Genomic DNA, 26,143 nt, shown 5'->3' on the forward strand with positions numbered 1-26,143 from the left:
CAAGAAATCTGTAGGATCTATCTGAAGAAAACTTTAAAATTGTACTGAGAGCCATCAAAGATTTTAATAAATAGGTATATCTTACTCTTGGATAGGAAGATGTACCCCCAACGCTATAAGCAAGTTAACTTTAAAAGAAAATTTTAACTGGTAAAAATATTTGTAACAGGTAAAATAGCTAGCAGGCTAATTCCTGACTATATGAAATGCTTTTTAAAACAAAATTAGAACAACTGAAGAGAAATCGGCAAATGAATCGACATTCCATAGAAGAATGGCATAGGTATTTCATAGAAGAATTATAAGTGGCCAATAAACTTACTCAAAGCTTTTCAACTGCATTCAGAATTTAATGAAAACAAAAATGAGATATCTTCATCTGTTATATTTACGAAGATGAAAAAATTTGATAATAATGTCCATTGTAGGAAAATGGTAAAATACATGTTCATTAGAGCATTTTTAATTGTTTCAAAACATTGGGAAATGATTAAAATATATATTGTATTCACATAATTTAGCACCAACAATTCTTCTAAAATATATTTGGATATACTTTGAGTATATTTTAATTTCATAAAAATATTGCAGATGTATTATGAAATACAAAAAGAATTAAATATTCAGTGTGCAAACCATGTAAGTGTATATGTGTGTACAGGAAGGATACCAAAAGGAGGTTATTAGTTATGCCATTTTGCTTTATATTTTTCATTTTCCAAATTTTCTATGTTCACCAATCAGAAAAAAAAGCAGTGAACATTAACAAACAGAAACCTCATGTGATCCTGTGAGCATTGGTGTAATGGTAGCATACTCTACACTCTTTGATGTATCTTGGAGATTGTCCACATCAGTTTATATAGAGAAATACTTTGTTCTATTTTTGTTGTTGTTATTTCTGAGATATACATTTTAAAGTAATAACTAGAATTATGACTTATAACATTATACCAGAACATATAAGATTTTTAGAGATTTCATGTAATGTCTGAAACATTTATATTAACATATTTCCATACAAATAACCCAAAGAAAGTTTAGTATTAGTTGGTTTTGTTTGTTTGTTTTCTTATACTGCAGGTTCTTATTAGTCATCAATCTTATACACATCAGTGTATACATGTCAATCCCAATCGCCCAATTCAGCACACCACCGTCCCCACCCCACTGCAATTTTCCCCCTTGGTGTCCATATGTCTGTTCTCCACATCTGTGTCTCAACTTCTGCCCTGTAAACCAGTTCATCTGTACCATTTTTCTAGGTTCCACATACATGTGTTAATATACGATATTTGTTTTTCTCTTTCTGACTTACCTCACTCTGTATGACAGTCTTTAGATCCATCCACTTCTCAACAAATGACTCAATTTCGTTCCTTTTTATGGTTGAGTAATATTTTATTGTATATATGTACCACATCTTCTTTATCCATTTGTCTGTCTATGAGCATTTAGGTTGCTTCCATGACCTGGCTATTGTAAATAGTGCTGCAGTGAACATTGGGGTGCATGTGTCTTTTTGAATTATGGTTTTCTCTGGGTATATGCCCAGTAGTGGGATTGCTGGATTATATGGTAATTCTATTTTTAGTTTTTTAAGGAACCTCCATACTGTTCTCCATAGTATCTGTATCAATTTACATTCCCACCAAAAGTGAAAGAGGGTTCCCTTTTCTGCACACCCTCTCTAGCATTTGTTGTTTGTAGATTTTCTGACGATGCCTATTCTAACTGGTGTGAGGTGATACCTCATTGTGGTTTTGATTTGCATTTCTCTAATAATTAGTGACGTTGAGCAGCTTTTCATGTGCTTCTTGGCCATCTGTGTGTCTTCTTTGGAGAAATGTCTATTTAGGTCTTCTGCCCATTTCTGGATTGGCTTGTTTGTTTCTTTAATATTGAGCTTCATGAGCTGTTTATATATTTTGGAGATTAATCCTTTGTCCGTTGATTCGTTTGCAAATATTTTCTCCCATTCTGAGGGTTGTCTTTTCGTCTTGTTTATGGTTTCCTTTGCTGTGCAAAAGCTTTTAAGTTTCATTAGGTCCCATTTGTTTATTTTTGTTTTTATTTCCATTACTCTAGGAGGTGGATCAAAAAAGATCTTGCAGTGATTTATGTCAAAGAGTGTTCTTCCTATGTTTTCCTCTAAGAGTTTTACAGTGTCTGGTCTTACATTTCAGTCTCAAATCCATTTTGAGTTTATTTTTGTGTATGGTGTTAGGGAGTGTTCTAATTTCATTCTTTTACATGTAGCTGTCCAGTTTTCCCAGCACCACTTATTGAAGAGACTGTCTTTTCTCCATTGTATATCTTTGCCTCCTTTGTCATAGATTAGTTGACCATAGGTGTGTGGGTTTATCTCTGGGCTTTCTATCTTGTTCCATTGATCTATGTTTCTGTTTTTGTGCCAGTACCATATTGTCTTGATTACTGTAGCTTTGTAGTATAGTCTGAAGTCATACTACAAAGCTGGAGTCTGATTCCTCCAGCTCCTTTTTTTCCTTCAAGACTGCTTTGGCTATTTGGGGTCTTTTGTGTCTCCATACAAATTTTAAGATGACTTGTTCTAGTTACGTAAAAAATGCCATTGGTAATTTGATAGGGATTGCATTGAATCTGTGGATTGCTTTGGGTAGTATAGTCATTTTCACAATATTGATTCTTCCAATCCAAGAACATGGTATATCTCTCTATCTGCTGGTATCATCTTTAATTTCTTTCAACTTTGTTCTTTTAAATGCATTTATGATAGTAAAACAAAGTCCTTTATTGATGAATATTTAAGTTGATTATGAATCTTTTGCTCTTATCAAAAATAGTAAAATAATTTGTGCCTAGCTCATTTCACATGTATGTAACTCTACCTGTAGGATAAATTCCTAGAAGTGGAATTTCTGAGTTAAAATATTTTTGCATTTGTAATTTTGATACAAATTGCCAATTTGCCCTTCATAGAATTTTATTTAATCAGACACTACATAAGTCATGTAAGATAAAGCCTACCCCCTTACCAACACTGTCATCAAACTTCAACATGAGGTTAAACATCTTTCCTTTAGAGACATTTGTATTTCTTTTTCTGGGAACTGCCTGTTTATATCTTTCCCTCTTTGTATGTTAAGAAAATTAGCCCTTGCCTAGAGATCAGCTGCAAATACTTGACCCATGTGATTGTCTTTTAACTTTGATTATGGTGATTTTTGCCATGCGGAAAAAAGTTTTAATTTATATAGTTAAATTTTATAGCTTCTAGATTTCTTATATGTTTTGAGATGGGGATCAGTTTTTTTTTCCCCCAGGTGGCTACCCACTGACCCAACTCAATTTATTGAATAATCCATGTTTTCCTCCACTGACCTGAGGTGCTACCTTTATCACATATTCAATTCCATATATATTTAGGTTTATTTTTGGAATTTCTATTCTGTTTCATTGAATTATCTGTCAAGTCATTTGTTGGTACCATAGCGTTTTATTTATTGCATGTTCATAATGTATTTTAATATGTTAGAGGGCTTATCTCCTTTCATTATCCCTTTGTCAGAAATTTCCTAGTTATTCTTACTTGTTCAGTTCATTTAAAAAAATAAGCCTGTGAGATTGTTAAATTTATAGATTAACTTAAGGAGAATTGACATCTTTATCATGTCGATTTTCCTTACCCCAGTGTATGGTATGTCTTGTTCAAGTATTCTTATGTGTCACTCACAAGTATTTTAAAGTTTTCTTCATGTAGATCTTGCACATTTCTTATATTTATTGCTAGGCATTTTACCTTCTTTTGGTGGGCATTGTAATTGAGTATATCTTTCAGTAAATCTCACTGGTGGTTGTTTGTATACATAAAAGCTATTTTAATTATGTACCCAGACAATGTATTGAATTCACTTATTCTCTGTATTAGTTTTTCAATTGATTATCTTGGAGTTTCCAGGTGTTCAATCATGTCTGCAAATATTGCTAATTTTACCTCCTCCTTTCCAATTTTTAAACTGTATTTTTTTGTCTGGCTGCATTGCATGCATGTATGTATTAGTTTCTTTGTTTTTCTCTTTAATAATCCATTAATTTCTGCATTTCTTTCCTTCTGTTTTTGTTTGGTTTACTTGTTATTTCTCATACTTTTTCAGTTGGATGTTAATTTTCTTCTGAGCACTGTTTTAGGTTTATTCTGGAGTTCCTGGTGTGTAGAATTTTCACAATAGTGATTTTGTACATACTCTTGAAATTTTGGTTTGGATTTCTTATTTAATCCAAGAATTGTTTGAGATTTTTTGGGAGGTCCTATTATGTATTTTTTGTTCATTGCACTTTCATGAGAGTATGTTTTCTACATTAACTTTACTTTTTGAAGTTGATTGTTTTCTATATGGGTTAATACATAGTCAAGTTTTGTGAAACTTCACATTAGAGCTTAATATTATGAAAGAAAACTTAGGTATAGTTAATTATTAGTACACTATTTACTCGTACACAAGGGAAACCAGTAATGGATTAATTTCATCTAGCAAAAGCAAAAATGGGAATTTGTGTAGTTTGGAAACCATGGATTTTGTTTTTTGGGGGTGAGCTGCAGATTAGCTGGCAGCCAGCAGAGACCCATTAAAGTCTCTGCTGGCTGGGACCTAAATTCTGATTTTAGACACCTTGATGAGTCAAAAAAAAAGCAGTGTCAGTTGTCTAAGCCTCTTTGGAAGACTGAGAGTTTTGCTGTTGGCATAGGTGACAGGCTCTGTCAGTGTCCTTTGTTATCCTATCCGTCTTAGTTATGCCAGGTCTATACCATTTCCCTTCTCAGAATTTCTCAATATATGTCAATTAAGTATACCACAATATGTTAAGATTTTCTATATCTTATTTTTTAAATTACTGACCTCTCATGGACCAAGAGAGATGAATTATAGTTTCCTACTACCTATGTTTTTCTTTTATTTTTCCTTATATCCTCTGTAGATTTTATGTAATATTGTTGCAAGGTTATTTGATCCACAGATATTCATAACTGTTCATTTTTATTGTGAATTGTAACCTTTAGCATTACAGAGTACCCCCCCCCTTTCCTGGTCTGGTTTAATTTGGGACTGAATCCAGCCATATCTATTACTAAGATGTTGCTACTTGTTTGTTTCTAGTATCTCTTTACTCATCCTTCTATCTTCAACCCTTCTGAATCATTTCATTTTTGTTGTAGGTCTTTTATTTAGAACAGATTTGAGTTTTGCTTTGTGATTCAGTCTGAAATTCTTTTTCTCTAAATAGTTGAATTTAGCTCATTTACATTTGTTAATTGGATATATATGGTCTTAGTTGTGTCATATTGTTATAGTTTCTGTATTTATACCTTTTAAAGTATTTTACTATATAAACTCCTTGCTTTGTTTTCTGTGTGTAGGTTTCTGTGAGGTTTATATTTTTGTTCCCATAGTTATTTACGTTTGTAATACCCCGGTTATACAATACCCTCAATGATCTATTTATTTAGCCAGACTTTCAGTATCTGTAATTCTCTTTCCTAAATGATGATAGATTGGTAAGCTAGACTTCATTAAAATTAAAAACTTTTGCTCTGCAAAAGACAGTGTCATGGGATTAAGAAGACAAGCCACAGACTGGGAGAAAATATTTGCAAAATACATCTAATAAAGGACTATTCTCCAAAATATAAAACAACCTGATTAAAAAATGGGCTAAAGACCTTAACAGATACTTCACCAAAGAAGAATATACAAATGTCAAATAAGCATATGAAAAGATATTCCACATCATTTGTCATCAGGGAAATGCAAATTAAAGCCCACCTGTTAGAATGACCAAAATTTGGAACATTGACACCACCAAATGCTGGCAAGGTTGTGGAGCAAGAGAGCTCATTCATTGCTGGTGGGAATGCAAAATGCTACAGCCACTTTGGAATACAGTTTGGTAGTTTCTTACAAACTAAACATACTCTTACCCTACGATCCAGCAGTTTCACTCTTTGGAGCTGAAAACTTATGTCTACAGTAAAACCTGCACATGGATGTTTATAGCAGCTTTATTCATAATTTCTGAAACTTGGAAGCAACCAGGATGTCCTTTGGTAGGTGAGTGGATAAATAACTTTGATCCACCCAGACAGCGGAATATTATTCAGCACTAAAACGAGCTACCAAGCCATGGGAAGACATGAAGGAAACTTAAATACGTATTACTAAGTGAAAGAAGCCAATCTGAAAAGGCTGCATACTGTAATGATCCCAACTGTGTGACATTCTGGAAAATGCAAAAGTCCCGAGACAATAAAAAGATCAGTGGTTGCCAGTGGGTAGGGGGTGGGGAATGGCATGAGGAAGAACGAATAGGTGGAGCACAGACTTTTAGTAGTGAAAATACACGATGGATAGATGCCGTTATACATTTATAATTGTATGCCATTGCACCTTTATACATTTATAATGGTGGTAATAGAATGTGCACCAAGAGTGAACCATAATGTAGACTATGGACTTTGGGTGATTGTGTCTCAGTGTAGGCTCATCAGCTGTAACAAGTGTCCCACTCTGGTGGGGGAATGTTGGTAATGGGGGAGGCTGTGCATGTGTGGGGCAGGGAGAAATCTCTGCATCTTCCTTTCAGTTTTGCTGTGAAGCCAAAACTGCTCTTAAAAAAAAATGTCATAGAAAATTTTAATTTAAAAAAAAGTGGCAGTGGGTTAGGGATGAGAGGCATCTTCATAGGGAGCAGGAGCCTGGTCTGGATGTTTTCAACTGACTGTACTTATTAATTAAAAAAAAATTTTTTTTTTAATCTTAGATTTTAAAATGAAAGTTGAGTGATCCCTTAACCAAGATAATTTTAAACTGAGTTCCAGACTATAACCATTCTAATACTTCAAGTGAGCTTGTCATATCAAGCTAAATGTAAGCTGCTTGAGGCTAGAGAGGTGGTAAGTCTATCACTATGTGCTTGAGAAGGCCAGTTATTGATGAATATAAACTTATCACACGGGGCTCAGAATTACTTCAGTGTACAGCTACCTCCCCTGGTCTGGAATGCTTGTTGCTCTTTTTCTTAAATTCAGCCTTAAAGAACAGTGAGTATTAACTGACTCTCTTGAGGTGCGAGTAAGCGACAGTACACAGAACTAATTAAAAAAATACTTCTGAGGGATATAAATTCCTAACCCACATGTACAAACCTGTTAAAAAATTTTACTCTTCAAAACAAATTTTATCTGCTAAATTTTAAGTTGAATTAAGTAGCAAATGGTGCTTAAATGAAGACTGTTGACCCTCTCACACCTTTGACACCTTTGACCAGTTTCTGCATCCCTACTTTTGAAATCAGACTTCAGATTTTCTGCAGCTTGCATTGTTTCCTAATTTATACGCTGCAATTCTAACATTACTAACAACTGATTTTATGTTCAAATGTCCAAAAAGGTGGTGTCAAATATACTTTTGTTGGCTTTGGTGCTCAGTATGGAATACATAATGAATGGACAAATGTTCCCCACTACTATGGTTATATTCTCCATCTGGATAGCCTTTTCTTAGTAAGTATAATTCCAAGTCTGACTTACATGATATGGTTTAATGAAGCTGCAGATATCCATATTTATATTTAAAACAAAACACCAAAACCATTTTACCAAAAACTAGTTTTATTTTAAAATTAAGTGCATAGCACTCATCTAATTCCATTGGTGTGGACTTCAGCACCATACCGCTATTTGCAATTAATGTCATAACAGATACATTTTGGTTTGCAGTCTGTACTTTAGTGTTTATTTAGTGGACTTTGGTAAAGCCCTTTATGCATATCATTAATTTCTTCACAGTACACATTTAATGATGGTCCGGTAATCTCAAAAAACAAAAAAACCTACTTTAAAGACTAATCAATAAATTAAACAAAACAAAACCCACACCACTCCCCCACCCACACCCCCCGAAGCTAGCAGTTGTGAGTTGTATTTATATTGAAACCTAATGTTTTAAAAATAGTTCTGGTTCTCCAACCACCCCATCCCACCCCACCCTGGGTATGCAGCGACAGGAACCAATTATTTATTTTACTCTACACCGCCCCCCCCCAAATTAATCCAGTGTTCTTTAGCTTTTTTAAATATAAACTGGGAAAGTGTTATTATAGGATTTTTAAAAAGGCATATTCTATAACAAGAATGACATTTAAACCAGTCAGTAAAAGCATTTGACAAGACATTAAATTACCATAGGCACCAGTTGTTGTTTCAAGTTGGGATCTCTATCCCAGTATCTTACATTCATAGTATTATTGAGGTAGTTAAAATACTGAAAATTGGTCCAGGTTGCTAGGTTCTGAATGTGAATGATATATTCTCTTTTGAACCCACCTTCCCCCAAATAATTCAAGTTCTGTTGAGGTAAGAACTACCAAAATCCAATTAGCAGCCTTCTGTAAAGAGAAAGTGGTGATACTTTCAGAAAACAATTTTCATGCTTGAAAACTGCCATGAGTGAGTGTTCTTACCTGAGTGGTTTTTCATTTTATCTACCAGACTAATAACTCCACATCATGCCCTATGTACTTATGTACTCTAAAAGTTACCTTTCTTTAAAGGAAAGGATATTCTCTAAGAATTCATGCTGACAGAAGCCACCCACCCACATTCATCTACTGGAGCCATCTGGATCGATCCGCTGCTGTGTTGAGTCCCTTCCCTTCCTAACAAAAGCCATTGGCTTGATTACTGAGACTCCTGCTGCATACCCACAACATCTTTATAATAAGTTTGTCTTCAATGCATATTGTGGCAGTTACATACCTGCCATGCAGTTTCCCTTCTATTCAAGTGCTACCTTTAAAAAAACACAAACAAAAAGACACAATTTACTAATTTTTAAATCAGAAAGCTTCCCTCCACCAAATATCTCTTCTCCCACAGTTAAGAGCACAATGTATACAGTTTCAGTTATTACAATGATTTTTTTCTTTTTACTTTTTCAGTTTATTCCCTCCAAACTCTTTACCCCCAAATTGCCCTTGCTGTAATGACTTATTGCTGTTTTCACTCATCACCAGTATAGTGACATGTCCCAGGGCAGTCCTGGGGCCAATCTAATGAAAGTCACCTTTGCCTGCTTACTCTTGACTAGCTGGATTCAAAGGTTGCTTATAAAACCTGTCTTCCATGTAACAAAGTGCTGCTCTAGCACAACCTGAGAACTACCCTGGCCATGTTCCACTTCAAAATAAACCTATGGGACTTTATTCTAGTACTGACATTTTACAGTTTTGCCTTCCCTTGAAAAAACTTTTTTAGAATAATATCAAATCTGAGTATAAATCATTGATTGCACTGAGAAATGCAAAACTCATATATGTATTATGAATGATAGGAACCACCACTTCATTCATTCTAGGATACAATTATGTTCTCGTTTGAAAACACATTCTAGCAGGAGTATACTAACCTATGTTATTAAGGTAGTTCATACTATAACATTCCCAAAGCATGTTGCATTACAGTTAAGAGTTTCCAAGTAGTTCAAATTCCCTGAGTTAAATGTGTTTAATTCTAAATATTTGAGGATGATCTTTAGGGGAAAAAACAACAAAAATTTATGACCATGATTTTAAGATAAGAGAGCTACTCCACCCTTAATTTTAGTACATAAATCCAGATACCTATACTACCTGTGATAAGGAAGTTATATAGAATATCTAAAAAAAATTTTTTTAACTGCACAGACTGGTATATCATAGCAATTCATGAGTTTAAACTTAGTCAGAAATTCATTTGTAGATCAAAAATATAACTCAAAACTGCAGAATAAAAAAAAGGACCTCTTCAAAAATTAATACTGTAACTTTCCTTCATAAGAAGACTGTTTGGCAAGTCCACAGATAAACATTAGTTTCTGACATATAAGCCAACTTTAGGCCCAGAGGCCACCACAGGTCAAATCACAAAACGGCAAATTGAAGTCTGTCCAAGTTTTCTCTTGTGTTGAATGTTTTTGAAATATTTGGACCATCAGTTGGGGCTTTAAAATTTGTGTCATATAAGGATGTATTTTAACAGCATTTGACATACACACTGTTAAAGTGTTTGCAGTGTTAGCTTAGTCCTCCCAGATATTCATGGTGCATTGGAAGGGATATTCAGTCTTCCTGGTGCTGGTGTCGGAAGAGTTCTGATGCCATTTGGATCCCTTTGCTTTTGAAGAGAAGTTTACAAAAAGCTTGCCCCAGAGCTTTGAGTCACAAACAGTCTGGGTTACCAGTCTTACCTTCTCATAAAATCACCTTTCAAAGCATGGAGTAATGCAAGGGTAATGTTCATTTATCTGATAACTCCGGTTATAAGAAACATTAAGACAGGGCTTAACTTCTACTGGTATTGCCAGTGACATCCCAACACCAGTCTGCACGTGCCCAAGGCCCTGAACACTAGTTTGGAAGCCAGCAGGACATGTCGGTAGTGTGTAAGATGAGGTGTGTGTGGTAGATACAATCTGCTGACAGCTTGGTTGTTCCGATACAGGATGGCGATACTGCAGCGAGGTCTGATGCGTCTGATGGAGATACTGAGGCTGCTGAAAGTGAACTGCCCGAGAGGGCTGGGAGGCTGTCTGGAACACACTTAGTTGTGCTGGCTGAGGTCCTGCCTGTCCTCTCTGTTTGTTTGCTTCTTTCACATCATTGTCATGAGCGCTGCAATATGGAGAGAAAGGAAACTGTTAACTAATGTTAACTTGAGAAAAATTTGCAGGAAAGCCATGCACCACACCCAACTCCTTAACAGCTGACTCATTGGACTGCCCCACTGCCCAGGTAGCAGTCACTGCAACCATAATTTCAACAGAAAGATCTCACTCTTAGCTTTCTAAAAGCTCCTTTCCTTGGTAGAGCCCTTGGGAACTGGCTGCTGGTAGCTTTAAGGGCTATTTTCAGCTTAGGAGCTATGTCCACAATAAGTACTTAAATATGACTGCCACTTTGGTGACATCCTGATGGTCCCACAATTCAAAGATGTGGGAATGAGGCAAGATTTGCCTGGATGATCTCAGAGTTGTGGGCTCATGCAAGAGCACCTCCTTTCCTTATTATGTACCCCGAATCATACTAGCAATGACAACCTCTACCTGGGTAACAGCCAAAAGGAATTCCCCTTCCACCAAGTACTGCTCATACAGGGGCTTGCTCATGGCAGCAGGCAGCTGTCAGAGCCAGTATCCTAAAAGCTCTGGGCCTTTGAGAACTTGTTCCCAGGGCCCCTTATACATGAAGAATGTTAATAAGAAATTACAAACACAAGAACAAAGAGGCTTACATCAATAGCCGTTCAATGCACTGAACTAAGAAATCCCAGGAGTAAGCAGTAAGACGATGCAGTCTTGTAGGCCACGTTGGAGAAAGACGAAGTATAATCCTTGAAGAAGCCACACATGCTGCAGCTACTAAAGAAGGTGCATAATTTAGAAAGGCATAATCTGTGGAGACACCAAAAATGAACCTAAGCAACAGAATGCGCAAGTCACAAGCTCACAAGTCACTTACTGGCATCTACAATGACTCACCTTGCAAAGATACTTCCAGGAAGTAATCTGCATACTTGGCCATGTAGAGTTTAGTTTTTTCCAAGCAAATCATTGGCCAGCCGTCATGAAGATCGGTTTCATGCACAGCTTCGGAGAGATAATACTCAATGAAATGGGCAGCTGTTGGAAGGCAGAGGTTCCACTGAAAGGTTTCTAATAATAATAGTTCCATATGTAGCAAATTTTGTTTTGTTAATACTAGATTCATATTAGTCATACAACCCAGGCTGTTGAGCTGCTCCAGCTTAGGCACACTATCTTCTTTTTCTTCAAATTTACCTTATAAGCAAAGGAAAATAAGAGTGAGAGAGAAAATGTTAGGTGGGTGATCAATATAAGTCTAGTCACTTAAACGGGATCTGCTGTCCTAGTGCAAAGATTTAGATCCAAAGATATTTTTTCCCCTACTTTGGGCAGATACAATTGTGCCAGAACTCTGTGGTTCTCATGTCTACATGTTTTCTCTCCTAGTGCCTCTGTTCCCCACCCTTCACCCTCCCCTAAAAAAACCAAAAAAAAAAAAAAAAAAAAAACGGAATGTGTAAACATTTTGATATATGTCCTACTGTGTAATGAAAACAGTCCTATGTGCCAATGAAAAAATAACTCCATCATCTCACCAGCTGAATCTTTTCAGGAACTTTCTTTTGGGGGTCAGGCGGTAGTTGGTAAAAGAAAATTATGTTAGAACAGAAGAAAGTTTAAAGAATTTAATGTCATAGTTATCTAAAATCAAAAATAGCTAAGCTTCAAGTGTTTCATCTCAGCATATTTTCAGCATAATCTCAATTCCAGAGAGATACAAATAGATTAGAGGAAAAAAACTGGGTGAGTATCTAACATAGGCATTCTCATTATACAAAAAATCCTATTCCTCCTCTTCTAAATTCAAAACAAAAACCTAGCCAAGTCTGTTATTAAGAAAAGGGAGGATATTTTATACCACTTTTATATCCCCTTACTCAAAGCAGAATAGGAGTAAAGATGCTCTGATGGCTGAACGTCATTATTTGAAGGCATTAACTTCTTTTCAGGAAATACTCATCCATATGCACAGCTGAGGAATAAAATGCCCTCTCCAGCCCCTGAATAATTTTTCTATGGATTATGTACCATCTCACACTTTAATTTCCAAGCAAGCATTTACTATATATAAATCATTCACTTTAGATGTTTCTAAAAGTTATGGCTGGAGAAAACTCAAGCTATCAAGTACTATTATGATTTTCCAAATGCAGCAACAGAACCAAAAGAGTTATTGTCAAATCTCTTTGGGTCTTTGTTCCATGATTATCCATAGAAGAAGGGAAATTAAAACTGAAGCTTTCTACCTCCTAGCATTATGTTCTATTTTACATTAAGGTATAAAATAGTCATATTATATTGCAATTATTATAGATTTCTCACAATAGCTTTTGCACTTGCTCATAATTAGAATATGTTATATGTTACTATATAAATTTTTTGTTCTACTATTTTGATAACTATTTAAATATATTTGATTTCTTTAGAAATCTTACAATTTTATCCATTTAAAAACATTTTGGGGGGAAGACCACGAAGACTACCAAACCAGAAGAAACCAAATGAGTTTCCCTGTGAAGTTTCTCTTCCAGAAGGAATGGGTTTACACCACACATTGAAGTTCTGACAACAAATGGTAGTGGCCAGAATCACTCAGCCCAGATGTTCCACATAATGGAGTCAGTGAGGTTTGTTCAAGTCAGCCTGCCTTAGGGGCTGGGGAAAAAGTACTGCTAACTACCCTGGTCTTTGCTTAGGGAGGGTGAACGAGAGTAGAAGGTTTTGTCTCCCATGCCAAGAGACTCTAAGCTCATAACTTTAAGAAGAGTCTAGTCCCAGAGAAGTTTAAAATTTCGCTCCCACTCCAGAAATTTTGAACTTTGTTAGATTTAAACTACTCTTAACATCGCTGCAGGTAAGAGATGATCCAAAAAACTTACATAATTCAGACTTTTCAAGAATCTAGATAGTCCTTCCCAATTCAAATCACATAAAGATAAATTTCACAAGTTTTGCCAGAGGCATTTATTAGTACAGCTGAAAGCACTAAAGTCGTCTTAATGACAGTCATCCAGCATGATCACTGCATAAATATAGGAGATGAACCCACTGTTCTCAGTATAACCGAATGGAATTCTTCAGAAGGAGAATGACCTAGGAATTTAGTTCAGTCCCTCTGGATGAATCATTAAGACTTTCAAAGTACTCTATTTGTGTAGAAGCAGCAATACTGGCAGTATACTTCAAAGGAGTATTGTAAAAAATTAATGAGTTTTTTTATATCATGCTTGACGTTCCTTTGAAGAAATTAATATACCACAATCCACTGTTTAATTCAAGGATCAAGAATGTTTCATATTATCTCCTTGAAACTTTCAACATAGAAAACAGTTGTATATGACCAATTTCACAGCTCAAGAAACCAAGGTAGCAAGGTTGGCCAATTCATTTAAAGTCAATTAAGTTGAGTCAAACCCAAAATGGAAGACTTATTTATGTCTGAATTCCCAAATCTGTGCTTCTAGACCAAAGTACTACACCAGGTTAAATGGGGACAACAACTACCAGAATAGACAAACTTTTATATTATTAAGCATCCATGGGGTTTTTATATTTATAAAGTACTTGGCTATTACAAGCATGAAAGCCTTTGCATCTTGATTTGCAAAGATAAAAAATAACCTGCATGCTGCATAAATAACCATACTTGGGATTTTAATTAATGTTTAAGTTTTTTTGGAACCTTTTCATTATATATAGTAATACACTCAGATACATGGATATTAAAGGATTTCAAAAAGTGTGACAGCGTCAATGAGTATCTGCATTCATATCCAGTTTTTATTGTGCTGAACGCTATGTGTGTGGCTATTTTAAATCTACTATCCGTTAATACCACATACAGATCACAAAGATCAGTTTCTTCAATTGAAAGGAAATACCAGAAGCCATGTGATTATATTGATAAAGGCCCCCAAACAGGAAATAAAGGCACAGGAAATTCTCATCTGCTTCCCAGAAAACAAAGAATTAGGGGCCACAGAAACAAAACATCAGGTTGTCTTTATAGGAAATGTTCAGATCAGCCATGGAAACCAGCACATTTTCAAAGCCAGGAGTGAATGGCAGATATGTGGTAGTAGGGCATGGATCAGATGTCACTGTAATCTCTGCCAACCCACATTCTAGTCTTTTATTACTAAGTAGGAAAAAAGTCATCCTTAATATTTACCAAGAACTCTCACAAATGTATAAGACTATCTATCTAATTAAAAAATGGGTTAGGAACCAGAAGAGACAATTCATAGGAAAAAGAAAAAAGGTTCTAATCTCACTAAAAATTGATATATCAACAAAATCATCTGTGAAATACAGTTTTTCACCCATCAAATAGTAAAAAGCTTTGTCAACCCAGTATTGGTGAGCAAGGAGAAACAAGTTCTTGTCACAAATTTTTACTATTAAAAGCCTATAATCTCACTTTGGCTTCATCTTGACTCCAAAATCTTAGTTACACAATACCTTGAGCAAATTATCAAAAGCCTCATGTTTAAGACTGTTTCCATGCTCTCTACAAGTTCAATGCTGATCACAGAAGGCAAGGGAAGCCAGGGTATACATGTCAAAGAGTTAGAGTTTGAGAATTTCCCAGGATAAATCAGTCTTTTCTGGAATGAGCCAAAACCTTTGGGGCTAGGGAGCCAGTGAAGATTATAGAACACTTATGGAGGAATTAATCATTACAATGCTAACTTTTATGTGTCAATTTCATACATGCTTTTCAACATATTACCCCACTTGATCCTCACAACAACTTTGTAAGGTGTCTATTTTTATTTTATAGAGAAGTAACTTGAGACTCAAGTTCAAGTTGAAATTCATATTGCTGACGAGATTCAAACCTATATCCATATAGATTTCCTATAATCCCTGCTCTAAAACACTACACGCCTCTCCCCAATCTGTAGGCCCTTTCTTCCTACCTCTAATAGTATGTACACCCAGGCAGCAGGATATGCATTAGTACCTGAACTTACAAGCTGTGCTCCATTTTTAGCCAAACTCCCAAAAGCCTTCTGACCTATTTAATAACTGAAATACAGCCGTCACCCAGTCCTGTCAGCTGTAAGTTGTTTCTCACTTTTACACAACAGGCTGCCCATCCCAAAGCAGGGAGCAGCTGGGGGAGGGGGACATCCATTCTGTGAGGAGAGAAGCACTATTTGAATAAAGTTTATGATAACTAATTGGAGAGCTGACATCGGAATCCAAATATAAGACGACAGAGTGTAAGAAACACTAGAATGAACTCCACAAATTTAAAACAGACATTAGATACTGAAAACAGGCTACCAGTTTATAAGCATCCTAAGCACTTCTGTTGTAGTAAAGTTAGACTGGAGGGAGGAGAGATTGCAGTGGGCTACTAAGGGCCAGTCTCTTTGATTCCTGACCCTAGTGAAGAGCTGATAGCTTGAACTCGTTTGACCAGTGCCTACTTGGGAGGAGCTGAGACCCTGGGGGACACCTATCTCACACTTTCCCACTCTCCAGTGGAAGAGGAACAATGTAAAAGCAATTCTCTCTCAGGGAAAAAGGGGTGGGGTCAGTAGAACAAAGGGAGGCGGTATCTGACTCTTTTAGTAACAGGTGGTAAACAGTTCACATTTGAACACAGCAAATGCAAATCCTAGTTCCTGGAAAATGAGCCAAAAGAACTACATACTACTACACGGATTAAATCAAATAACCTTCAATAAAATAAATTGATCACGACGTTAAACTAACAGTAATAGATAATTTAAAAACAAGAACAACTGAAAACTCCATTCCAACCAATCTAAGATGGTGCACAAATAAAGTATCCTTTCCCCAAACTGTGGAAATAGCAGAAACCTGACACCAATGCCAAGTACTGCATCGTGGCCAGAGTTGTCATTCAACTAGAGACCTCGGTGAACTTTGGTAGTGACATGTAGTTTATGAATATCTAGTTTATAATCCCCAAGTAACTTAGTAAGTTACTAGTAATTTTAGTCACAAATGTAAGTCAGTATACGAACTGACTATGCATCACTCATAATTTCAGTCCATAGGCATAGACCAGGTAGGGCTTGGTAGTGGTAAAAGGACAGTGATAACCATAGCAGGCAATTTTTCATTAATGATCCTAAGTTTTTAAAATAACCTAACTTGCATGTTTGACTTCCAGTGTCTCTCTACTATAAACTGATCCTATAATAAACTAACATTCTCAGGATAACAAGAAGCCATTCCATGTGGATACTCACACATTTGACATGTCAAGTAATGGGTTTTTCCAATCCTATGCAAACTATTAAACCACAAAGGGCTTCATAGCTAGTGATGAAACATATACAGAATTGTACACATGATTGCTTATGAGGATGAAACCTTAATTAAAGGTTAAATTAAAGGTTACTTATAAATGTACAAGCATACTCTGGCTTTCTGGATGGTGGGGAGAGGAGCAGGTGATGTGTCTGGATCTCAGAGGATAACAGATTAAGAGAGAAATATAGATATTCAGGAAATATACTATTCTGGTAAGAATTTGACTTAAGTTACATGGGGACAGGGTTGGAAGACAAGTCTAGAAAGGTGGCTGGGTCCAGATGAAAGGTTCTAAATGTTACAATAAGGAGTTTCCACCTCAACCCACAGGCAGTGGAAAGTCATCAGTGGGCTATGTTTATTTATATTCAGCCTGATCCACAAAGGAGTTGAAATAACTTACAAAAAGACCTGCTCAAGGAGATAAGAGGTTGAGGTCATCAGATGAAAGGAAAAATAAGGGCAGGAAAAGAAAATCTGAGGAGAGATTGGTTTCATAAATGATACCACACAGGCCTGCATTTGGTTTAGGTTTATTTGCGGTCAAAGTGCAAAGGTGTTTTAGAATTCTGGTGGCAGGGTAGAGGAGGAATGTTCCTTAGACAGCAATCACATTGGATCCTAAACCCTCAAGTGGAGGTTAGAGGTGAAGGCAGTCAGTGTTTCTACATGCTACTTTAAGTGGGACTTAAATTTCTATTGTAATGACATGAATAATATAAAAACTACATAATGGATTCAACTTCAATATCAAATACCATCTTTTCACATTACTAAAAGAAGAAAACTTTCAGTTTTCAATGCCTTTACTCACCCTCTTTCTCTCAAGGTACTAACAAACAATGAAATGTGTTACAGGAAGATGTTAAGAGAAAGGCACCAAAAGGCTCATTATCAGATTCTCCCTTACAGCTTACTACGTAGTTTTGCCTACTGCAAAAGCAGATGTTTTCACATTTATAGCAGTTGCACATGAATCTTCAGTTCGTTAATCCAACTCATTACATACCCAGTAGAAGGTATTCTAACAACAGGAGAGTATGGTACCTTTTAGAGTTTCTCAATCTAAGCTCCACTGACATTTTGGGCTAGATAATTCTTTGTTGTGCGGGGCTGTCCTGTGAATTGCAGCTGTTTACCTTCTGCCCAGGTTGTGACGACAGCCAGAACTGTCTCCACACATTGCCAAATACCCCCCATAAGGCACAACTGGTCTTGGTTGAGAACCACTGCTTTAAGACAATGGTTCTCAATTGGAAAAGTACATCAGAATCACCTTTGGAACTTTTAAAAAGTTAAAAAATATCCAGGCCCCATGATGTAGATTGAGTCAGTAGACCTGGAATGGCTTAGACATCTGTATCAGAATCTTTAGGATGTAGGACCAGGCACACATGCTTTTAAGACTCCAGAGCCACTTTTTAATATGTCTGGTTAAGAACTGCTATGCCAAAAAGCACTTTCAACATAAACTTTCCGATACTAGTAAACTGGAATGAAAGGAATTTGGTGATATTTCACTGAGTTCTATATAAATTTATTTTATTATAAACAATGGAATTTTCCAGTCATGTATATCAGATTCATACTTACTTGCTAGAAGCAGACAGGAAAGTGCAACTAAATGCAGCTGCTGGATAGAGATGTCATACCGATCCATAAACAGGTCCAGCAAATAGACAGCAAGATGTCGGGCAGAAGGGCAGAGGGTGAAACGATTGCTCACAATGGCAATCAAGTCAGCAAAATACCTTCTAAGACTTAGTTGAGGGGACTGGCCTTTGTAGGAAGGTAACTTCAGCTCCTAAATCAAGAGGAACAACATTCAGTCTAACATAGCATATAGAAGAATTATTCCCACAGTGCAAAGGTGACACTTTCCCCCCAATATATTACTAATACAAGTGCCTAAAACACACTTTTCTTGAGTAAAACACAAAAATGAAGAAGATGAGTGGCAGGATAATGAATGGCATTTAAAATTTAAAACCAAACTTTTCTCCTTATTCTTAACCATATCTGACATAACCAGTTGTAGGTGTTTCTTGCATTATGGAATAAATGTATTCTAACAAGATTTTTAATAAGGGAATTCTGTTTTCCCTACCAGGTGTTTTCAGGAAAACAGCATTACCAAAATACCAACCAAACCATACATACACACCCCCTACAAGAAGCTCAAAGCTTTTGGTTAGAAGGTAACAGATATGTTCCTCGTATGATGCATACTGTATTATACATGCAGGGATGTGGAAGGTACAGACTAGTATACATCCACTAGTATCTTCTAATCAGGCTTCTCATTTTTTAAAAATTAGAAAATTTCTATACTATTAAAGTATTTCTAGAACACAGAGAAAGATGGAAGGGTTCTAAATTCATTTTATGAGCTCAGCATAATGCCACACTAAACCCAAAAGGTATCACAATGGAAGGAAGTAACATGGATATGACCCTAAAAGCACAGGAAAAAAAAAAGACAAATTAGACTTCATCAAAATAAAAACTTTTGTGCATCAAAGGACACTATCAACAGAGTGAAAAGGCAACACACAGAATGGGAGAAACTATTTGTAAATCATATATCTGGTAAGGTGTTAATATCCAGATTAAATAAAGGACTCTTTTATATATACAACTCAACAAAAAAAACAACTCAATTAAAAAATGGGCAAAGGACTTGACTAAACATTTCTCCAAAGAAGACGTACAGATGGCCAATAAGCACATAAAAAGATGCTCAAAATCACTAATCATTAGGGAAATGCAAATAAAAACCATTATGAGATACCATTTCATACCAATTAGGATTGCTATTGTCAAAAAACCCCAAAAAACAAAATCTAGAAAACAGAAACTAACAAGTGTCAACAAGGATATAGAATAACTGGAACCCTTGTGTATTGGCAGGAATTATAAAATTGTGCAGCCACTGTGAACAACAGTATTGCAATTCCTCAAAAAAAATTAAATGTAGAATTACCATATGATCCAGCAATTGTACTTTTAGGTATATACACAAAAGAAGTTAAAGTAGGGACTCAAACAGATATTTATACATCCATGTTCATAGCAGCATTGTCCACAACAGCCAAAAAGTGGAAACAAACAACCCAAGTGTTCATCAACAAATGAATGGATAAACAAAATGCAATATATACATACAATGGAATATTATTCAGCCTTAAAAAGGAATGAAATTCCGATATATGCTACAACATGGATGATTAAGTCATCTAGAGATGATTTAAAGTATACAGGAGGATGTGTGTAGGATATACACAAATATTACTCCATTTTATATAAGGGACTTGAGCATCCTCAGATTTCAGTATCCGCAGGGATCCGGGAACCAATTCCCCATGGATACTGAGGGATAACTATATAGTTTTTCACTTACCAGATTATATTTTATTAACTTTTTGCTTATGCTATCAAGAGTGGATATAGCAACTCCCATATATTATTGGTGACACTGACAAATTGATATAACCTTCTGAAGGAGAACTAGGTAATATAAATTTTTGAAAATGCAGACTGTAGATACCCCTTAAGCTAACAACACCAGGCCTAGGAGTTTATCCTACATATAAGGAGGTCCTTTGCAGCACTCTTTTTAATAGCAAAATGGTAGAATAAAAAGGTTAATGTCAAAAACCTGCATGGATCTCCAGAGAATTATTTTGAGTGGATAAAGCCAATCCCCAAAGATCACATAGTGCATAATTCCACTTATGTAACATTCTTGAAATGACAAAATTATAAAAATAAAGAACAGATCAGTGGTTGCCAGAGGTTAAGGGAGGATGAGGATGGGAGGAAAGAGGGTGTGCCTATAAAAGGGTAACATGGGAGATCCTTGTGGTGATAAATGTACAGAAAATGTTCTGTACCTTGACTGTATCAATATCAATACTATCCTGGCTGTGATAATTGCACCATAGTTTTGCAAGATGGTTACCATGGGGGTTGGGGGGGAGATGGGGAGGGAGGACTGGGTAAAGGGTATAGGGGGTCTCGAAATAAGCATAATTTTTTTTAAAAGCTTGATGTCTAGCAACAAGGAACTAATTAAATAAACTTAAGGGACATCGATTCAATGTGGACATTAAAATAAAGGGCAGTAGACCTATATGTGTTGATATGGAAAATTCTGACAAACTGAGTGAGGGTGGGGTGGGATGAAGGTACAGAACAGTGAATATGTATTACAACCTCTTGTATCAACAACAAAAAAATTATATTTGCAAATATACTAATTTATTGGGTATCTTTTCAGGAAAAAAACCAATAATGCTGGTAACCTTAGGGAATCAGGGAATAGTGAGGGTTGGGGAAAGCTCATTTTAAACCCAATACTGGGTCTTCCCTGGTGGTCCAGTGGTTAAGACTCTGCGCTCCCAATGCAGGGGGCCCGGGTTCGATCCCTAGTAGGGGAACTAAGATCCCACATACTGCAACTAAGCCTGCGTGCCGCAACTAGAGAAGCCCGTGCACCGCAACGAAGACCCAGCACAGCCAAAGTAAATAAACAAACAAATAAATAAAACACCAGATACTATCCCAAAATTTTTAAACCCATATGCATGTATCACTTAAAAATATATTAGTAGGAGTTACTTGGGAGATAGGCTAATGGGCTAATGGGCTATTTTATGTTTTTAATTTTTGTATAAGTGAAAAAAGAATCAACAAATGCTATTGAAGAAAAAGAAAACACATTGGCTTAGGCTTGCTCAACTCTTTGAAGAGAAAAAATACTAATTTCTCTAAATAAAGGGAACATGTGAATTTCTCATGTAGTCTCTAGGATTTTTCTCTTCTTTTTTACCATTTCTGTAGATTTTTACAATGGTGCAAATGAGTTACCATTTCAAATTTCAACTTTCTTAGCTGTCATCATGTGACATTTATTGAGCATCTCCCATGTAGCAGATACTGTGCTTAACCTCAGGGATAAAAGCTGGAATACAGTTTCAAGCCTCTCTCCAGCAGGTGAACCAAAATACAGAGATTATTAGAATATAATATAGTAATGACAGGGTATTATAGAACACTGAGGAGGGAGATCTAACCCAGCTCATGGGGTGGGATGTTAGGAAAAAACAAAACCAGGGCAGGCTTTCTGTAAAAGAGGCCTGAACAAGGTCTTAAAGATGCACTGGGAAACTTAGCTGGAAGACACTTGTGGACTTTATTTTTAACAATGTTAACTTTGCCAAATGAAGATAAAACAAAGGCAAGAATCCAAGGGCCGTCACTAGGAGACTGTTAACAATGTGTCCAATACATTCTCTTTATATTATTTTAAATGGTAAAGTACAAGGGCTTATCATATGGCTGTCAGATTTAGTTCCTTGTCCATGTAGTGCAGTTATATGCATGAGAAATGACCTATGCTTTTCTCAGCTTATGAGTTTTTTCTAATGTCTATTCCTGATCCCCTAGAATTGAATGCTCTTGTTCCTGTCTGCTTCTCAGGATCCCACAGGACCAAAGCACAGAGAGACCTAAACATGTCATATCCATCTCCAATCTCAGGTCCCCACTAGCTCACCACCCTAAATGCCATCCCCTTCCCAGAATGGGTTAACTGTCCTGTCAGGCTGGAAATAAAGGCATAGAAGGAATAGTCACAACTCTGTGGGATATTTTCTTGATGCTTCTCACAAAATTAGCATTGTTCCCATCTGTCATAAAGGCTCCTGAAAATACTTCCCCAAGCATCCTAAGACACTAGTATACATAGCAAAACAATGAGAAGAAAGAGAAGACACAGGGTATAAGAGGACAGCTGCTTTGTTGGGGGTGGGGGGGGTGGGAGAAGTGATTGTATTTTACAAAAACAATACAGCTGGCATTTGGGGTTAAAGAGGATTTTCATTTGTTGTAATTTTTACTCTTCCCTAGTAGATGCAAGGCTGGTCACACCAATTACTCCTCCACAAACCTTGGGCCTAAACACAGATACCTTCCATTGTGCCTGAATGGCAACTGCCCAAAGGAAGACCTAAATTCAGATGCTCTAAATTGTATGAGATTAGACTCCATAAAGGTAGGGATCATGTCTGTCTCATTCACTATTACCATTCCAACCCCTGGCATAGCACCTTGCACACTGTAGGCATGCAGATATGTTGAATAAGCATATGACTACCCAACTAAATCACCTAATTAATAGCCTGGAATTAACATGTATTCTCTGTGAGAAAAGTTCATTTTAACTTTCCTTGACTTCAGTATACTGTAAACAGTGGTCTCTCCAATTCCACAGGTTCAAGTTTTACTGATTAACAAATTATAAAGTGTGGCCATTGTGTCAAATAGCAAGAATGTGGCTTACACAATGCTTAAAGATAAAATAAAGACAACCCACAGTAGCATGCCACAGGTGGCCCAAGACAACTTTCAGTAGCATTCTTTCAGGCCCTGTGCTATCTCGTCCTCTGATAGTTTGTAAGTAAGTTTAGTACAGGTTGTGTCTTATTCCTTGGATCCTCCCCAGAGCTCAATACACAAAAACATTCAACAAACCTGCTGGAAAAAAAATCCATTTCCAACCTCAACTAACAAAATTAATTCAGGTAATCACTCAAGATTAAAATTACTCATAAAATGTAAGAATCGAAAACCATGGAAATCACCAAGAAAAATCTTTTAAGTTTCATGTCATTACAAAACATATGTATCATTAACATCAAATATTTTCACCACATACCAGAGGAATAAAGAGCTGACACTTAGAAAATCAGAGCATTTAAAACTGAAAGACAACATCTGAAAAAAAAATAAAAAAACAAAGGTATTTGGACAATTTTCGAAGTGGAAAACCCGCAACTCTCTTCTTAACATTCCAGAGAACCATGCCATAGTTGAGACTTTTCTGTAGTACAAACAGCCTCTTAGGGGGCTGAGGTGTATTTAGTGTCTAAGAGACTGAATGTCAGAATTAATAAGCAGCATTTAGAACTCAAACTTTAGAAAAGAGTACAACTGTAACAATTTATGCCAGAATTAGGTTTTCTAATCTACTTAACCTGGTTAAAAAAAAATCAAGATACAAGTTCATTATCATCCCAGGATCTCTCAACTCCAACAGTGAGCAACCTTTTTATTAAAGAGTCAGCTGTTTTGCTTCTTTCCAATTTTCTATACATAATGAGTGGCTCTCTCTATCCATAGTGAAATTAAGTTAAGTTAGAGTTAATTTTGGATCTGGTCTCTCTTCTGGTTATCAAAGATGCAGAGCTGACACATTTCGCTGAGATGTGACATACAGAATAAAATTGTTACTTAGGAGCAACAATAAACAAAATTTGCATTGTGCCAGAAAGGTGTACTTTTTCCCCAAAATCTTTTAAAATATACTAGGTCTACTCCTGGCCTTTGATATTAGCTGAAGGAGCAGCTAACTCCTACCTTAAGGCTTTTTGAACACCCCCCCAAGTCTTGGGGTTTCGGGGGTAGAGAATAACAAATAGTTATCACTTCCTTAGTGCTTACTATATGCCAAGCACTGTTCTGAGCACATCTACAGTATTACCTCATTTTAATCTTCACAGTCGTCCCATAAAGCACGTTCTATTATTCATCTGACAGATGAGGAAATTGAGAAGCAGAAAATTAAGTAACTTGTCCAAAGTCTCACAGCAAGTTAGTGGAAAGGCTGGGGAATTTACTGTTGTACAAATGTGACGTAACAGACAGCTGCATGCAACAGCAACTATAGGAGGGCTGCTCTGCCCAATTAAAAGCCAGCACACTTATCTTTTTAAATACAGTATCAAATCCATGTTCCATCTGGAAACAAGGACATCAGAATGTCCCTTCACACCTTCCCTCTCCCAACTACCACGCCCCACCCCCTCCTCATTCAAGTTTCAGGTTCTTCTGCTACAACCCAGGGAAGAAGCCAAGAAGTTAATTAACCTTGAGCAAATAGGCAAACTCACCTTTTCTGGTCTGGAAACTAGTGGCTAAAGACCCGGACAGGGCTTTCCAGGGAGCCGAGATTCATACTAACTGGCATAAGACACCGAATGGAAAGGTCGGGGCATCGCGGTTACCTTGTATCGAAGAGCTTGATGGATATCTGCAGCCAGCTGTCCCCGCCACCACTGACCCTCCAGCTCCATGGGACCGGGCGGCGCGCCTGGCCAGACGCGGCAACTTCAGTCTGTAAGACACACCCCAGACGCGGTCACTGCCAGCTCCCTCCACGCGCCCCTCCGCGCCCCCTCCCCGAGGCGTGTGACCTCAGGCCACCCTGGGCGACTGTTCATCTTCACCTGACTCGTCCTAAAATCAGCACCGATCCAAACCAATTCCCTGACGCCGCACGTAAGGCCCGAGCCACCGGTCAGGAGAAGCCGGCTTGTTTGGATAACGGCCGGACCGGGCGCCGGGCAAACTGGGACCAACTTGGGCCCTAGTTCCCAAGGCGCGGACCCAGACGCGTGCTCGGGAAAGCCGGACTGGAGGCCCGGCTTCGGGCTCCCCGAGCCCCGGCTTTAATTCTCCAGCCGGCCCTGAGAAGAGGAGACTTGACACCAGTCACAGCCCCCCGAGGTGAAAACCTCCCGCCGAGAAACCCGGAGACAAACGCCCGCGCGGCTCCGAGTGCCCGCCGCAGACAGTCGGGGGCGCCCTCCTCCCCGGGAACTTCCTCGAGGCCCGGCCGACCCCAGCGCGCACCCAGGCCGCCGCCTCCTCATCCAGAGGAGCGCACGGGATCGCGCGGCCCCAGAAAGGCGAACAAAAGGCCGGGCCGGGCGGGTCCGGTGCCCCGCCGCCAGCCCCGGCCTGCCGGTTCCCACGGCGGCCTCCCTTACCCGGAACCGCGGCCCTCACAGGCCCAGCCCCGCCAGCATGCGGGGGACGCCGGCCCCGCTCATGCTGCGGACAGTCGGCCGCGAAGCGCCGGCCTCAGCTCGGGCCCAGCGCCGGGGCGCTCGCGCCGCCCATTGTTAAAGGACCGGCAGGCGGCTCCGCGTACAAAGCCAGCGCGGGGGCACATGCGGCCCCGCCGCTGCCAATCTCGTCTCGCGATACAGCCGGGTCATCCGGAGCCGTCCAATGGGCGGCCGGGCCGGGCCCAGGTGCAACGCCCGGCAGCGGCTTGGCGGCCCCAGCCGGACGCGGTAGCATAGCCGGTCTGCTCTATGCTGCCTTGCGCTTCGCTTTGCCCGAGA

At 37.9% G+C, this 26,143-nt stretch overlaps 1 protein-coding gene and 1 long non-coding RNA gene across 6 annotated transcripts in view; one reads left to right on the plus strand and one right to left on the minus strand.

Moving 5' to 3' along the window:
* Positions 1 to 14,400, plus strand: part of LOC109550647 (uncharacterized) — a 31,895-nt gene extending 17,495 nt beyond the window's left edge. The window contains exon 3 of the long non-coding RNA XR_002177208.3: positions 10,517 to 14,400. This is a non-coding gene — a long non-coding RNA (uncharacterized lncRNA). The remainder of the gene's footprint in view (positions 1 to 10,516) is intronic.
* On the minus strand, positions 7,631 to 25,923 carry CCNJ (cyclin J). Of its 5 annotated transcripts, XM_004318620.4 has the most exons (7): positions 25,784 to 25,923; positions 25,019 to 25,128; positions 18,546 to 18,756; positions 11,553 to 11,852; positions 11,306 to 11,465; positions 10,263 to 10,686; positions 7,631 to 8,828 (listed from the first exon to the last, which is right to left on the minus strand). In XM_004318620.4, exons 2-6 carry the CDS (start codon positions 25,085 to 25,087, stop codon positions 10,275 to 10,277), a joined length of 1,152 nt encoding a protein of 383 aa, XP_004318668.1. In that variant the 5' UTR covers positions 25,088 to 25,128; positions 25,784 to 25,923; the 3' UTR covers positions 7,631 to 8,828; positions 10,263 to 10,274. The 5 variants fall into 5 exon arrangements, with proteins under 5 accessions (XP_004318668.1, XP_073650247.1, XP_033697475.1 ...); XM_073794146.1 differs by having other exon boundaries at positions 7,631 to 10,686; positions 11,306 to 11,432; XM_033841584.2 differs by having other exon boundaries at positions 7,631 to 10,686.
* Positions 25,924 to 26,143: the final 220 nt, after the last annotated feature.

The sequence above is a fragment of the Tursiops truncatus genome, chromosome 16 (genome assembly GCF_011762595.2).
Source record: "Tursiops truncatus isolate mTurTru1 chromosome 16, mTurTru1.mat.Y, whole genome shotgun sequence".
Taxonomy (NCBI): domain Eukaryota; kingdom Metazoa; phylum Chordata; class Mammalia; order Artiodactyla; family Delphinidae; genus Tursiops; species Tursiops truncatus.

What these genes read in the sequence shown, in the direction of transcription:
- CCNJ (XM_004318620.4), bottom strand. Translation starts at nt 25,087, where the DNA reads ATGGAGCTGGAGGGTCAGTGGTGGCGGGGACAGCTGGCTGCAGATATC. An exon ending in CCTGGAAGTATCTTTGCAAG is followed by an intron (nt 11,466 to 11,552) that starts GTGAGTCATTGT and finishes GTGTCTCCACAG; the next exon opens with ATTATGCCTTTCTAAATTAT. An exon ending in TGCATTGAACGGCTATTGAT is followed by an intron (nt 10,687 to 11,305) that starts GTAAGCCTCTTT and finishes TCCATATTGCAG; the next exon opens with CGCTCATGACAATGATGTGA.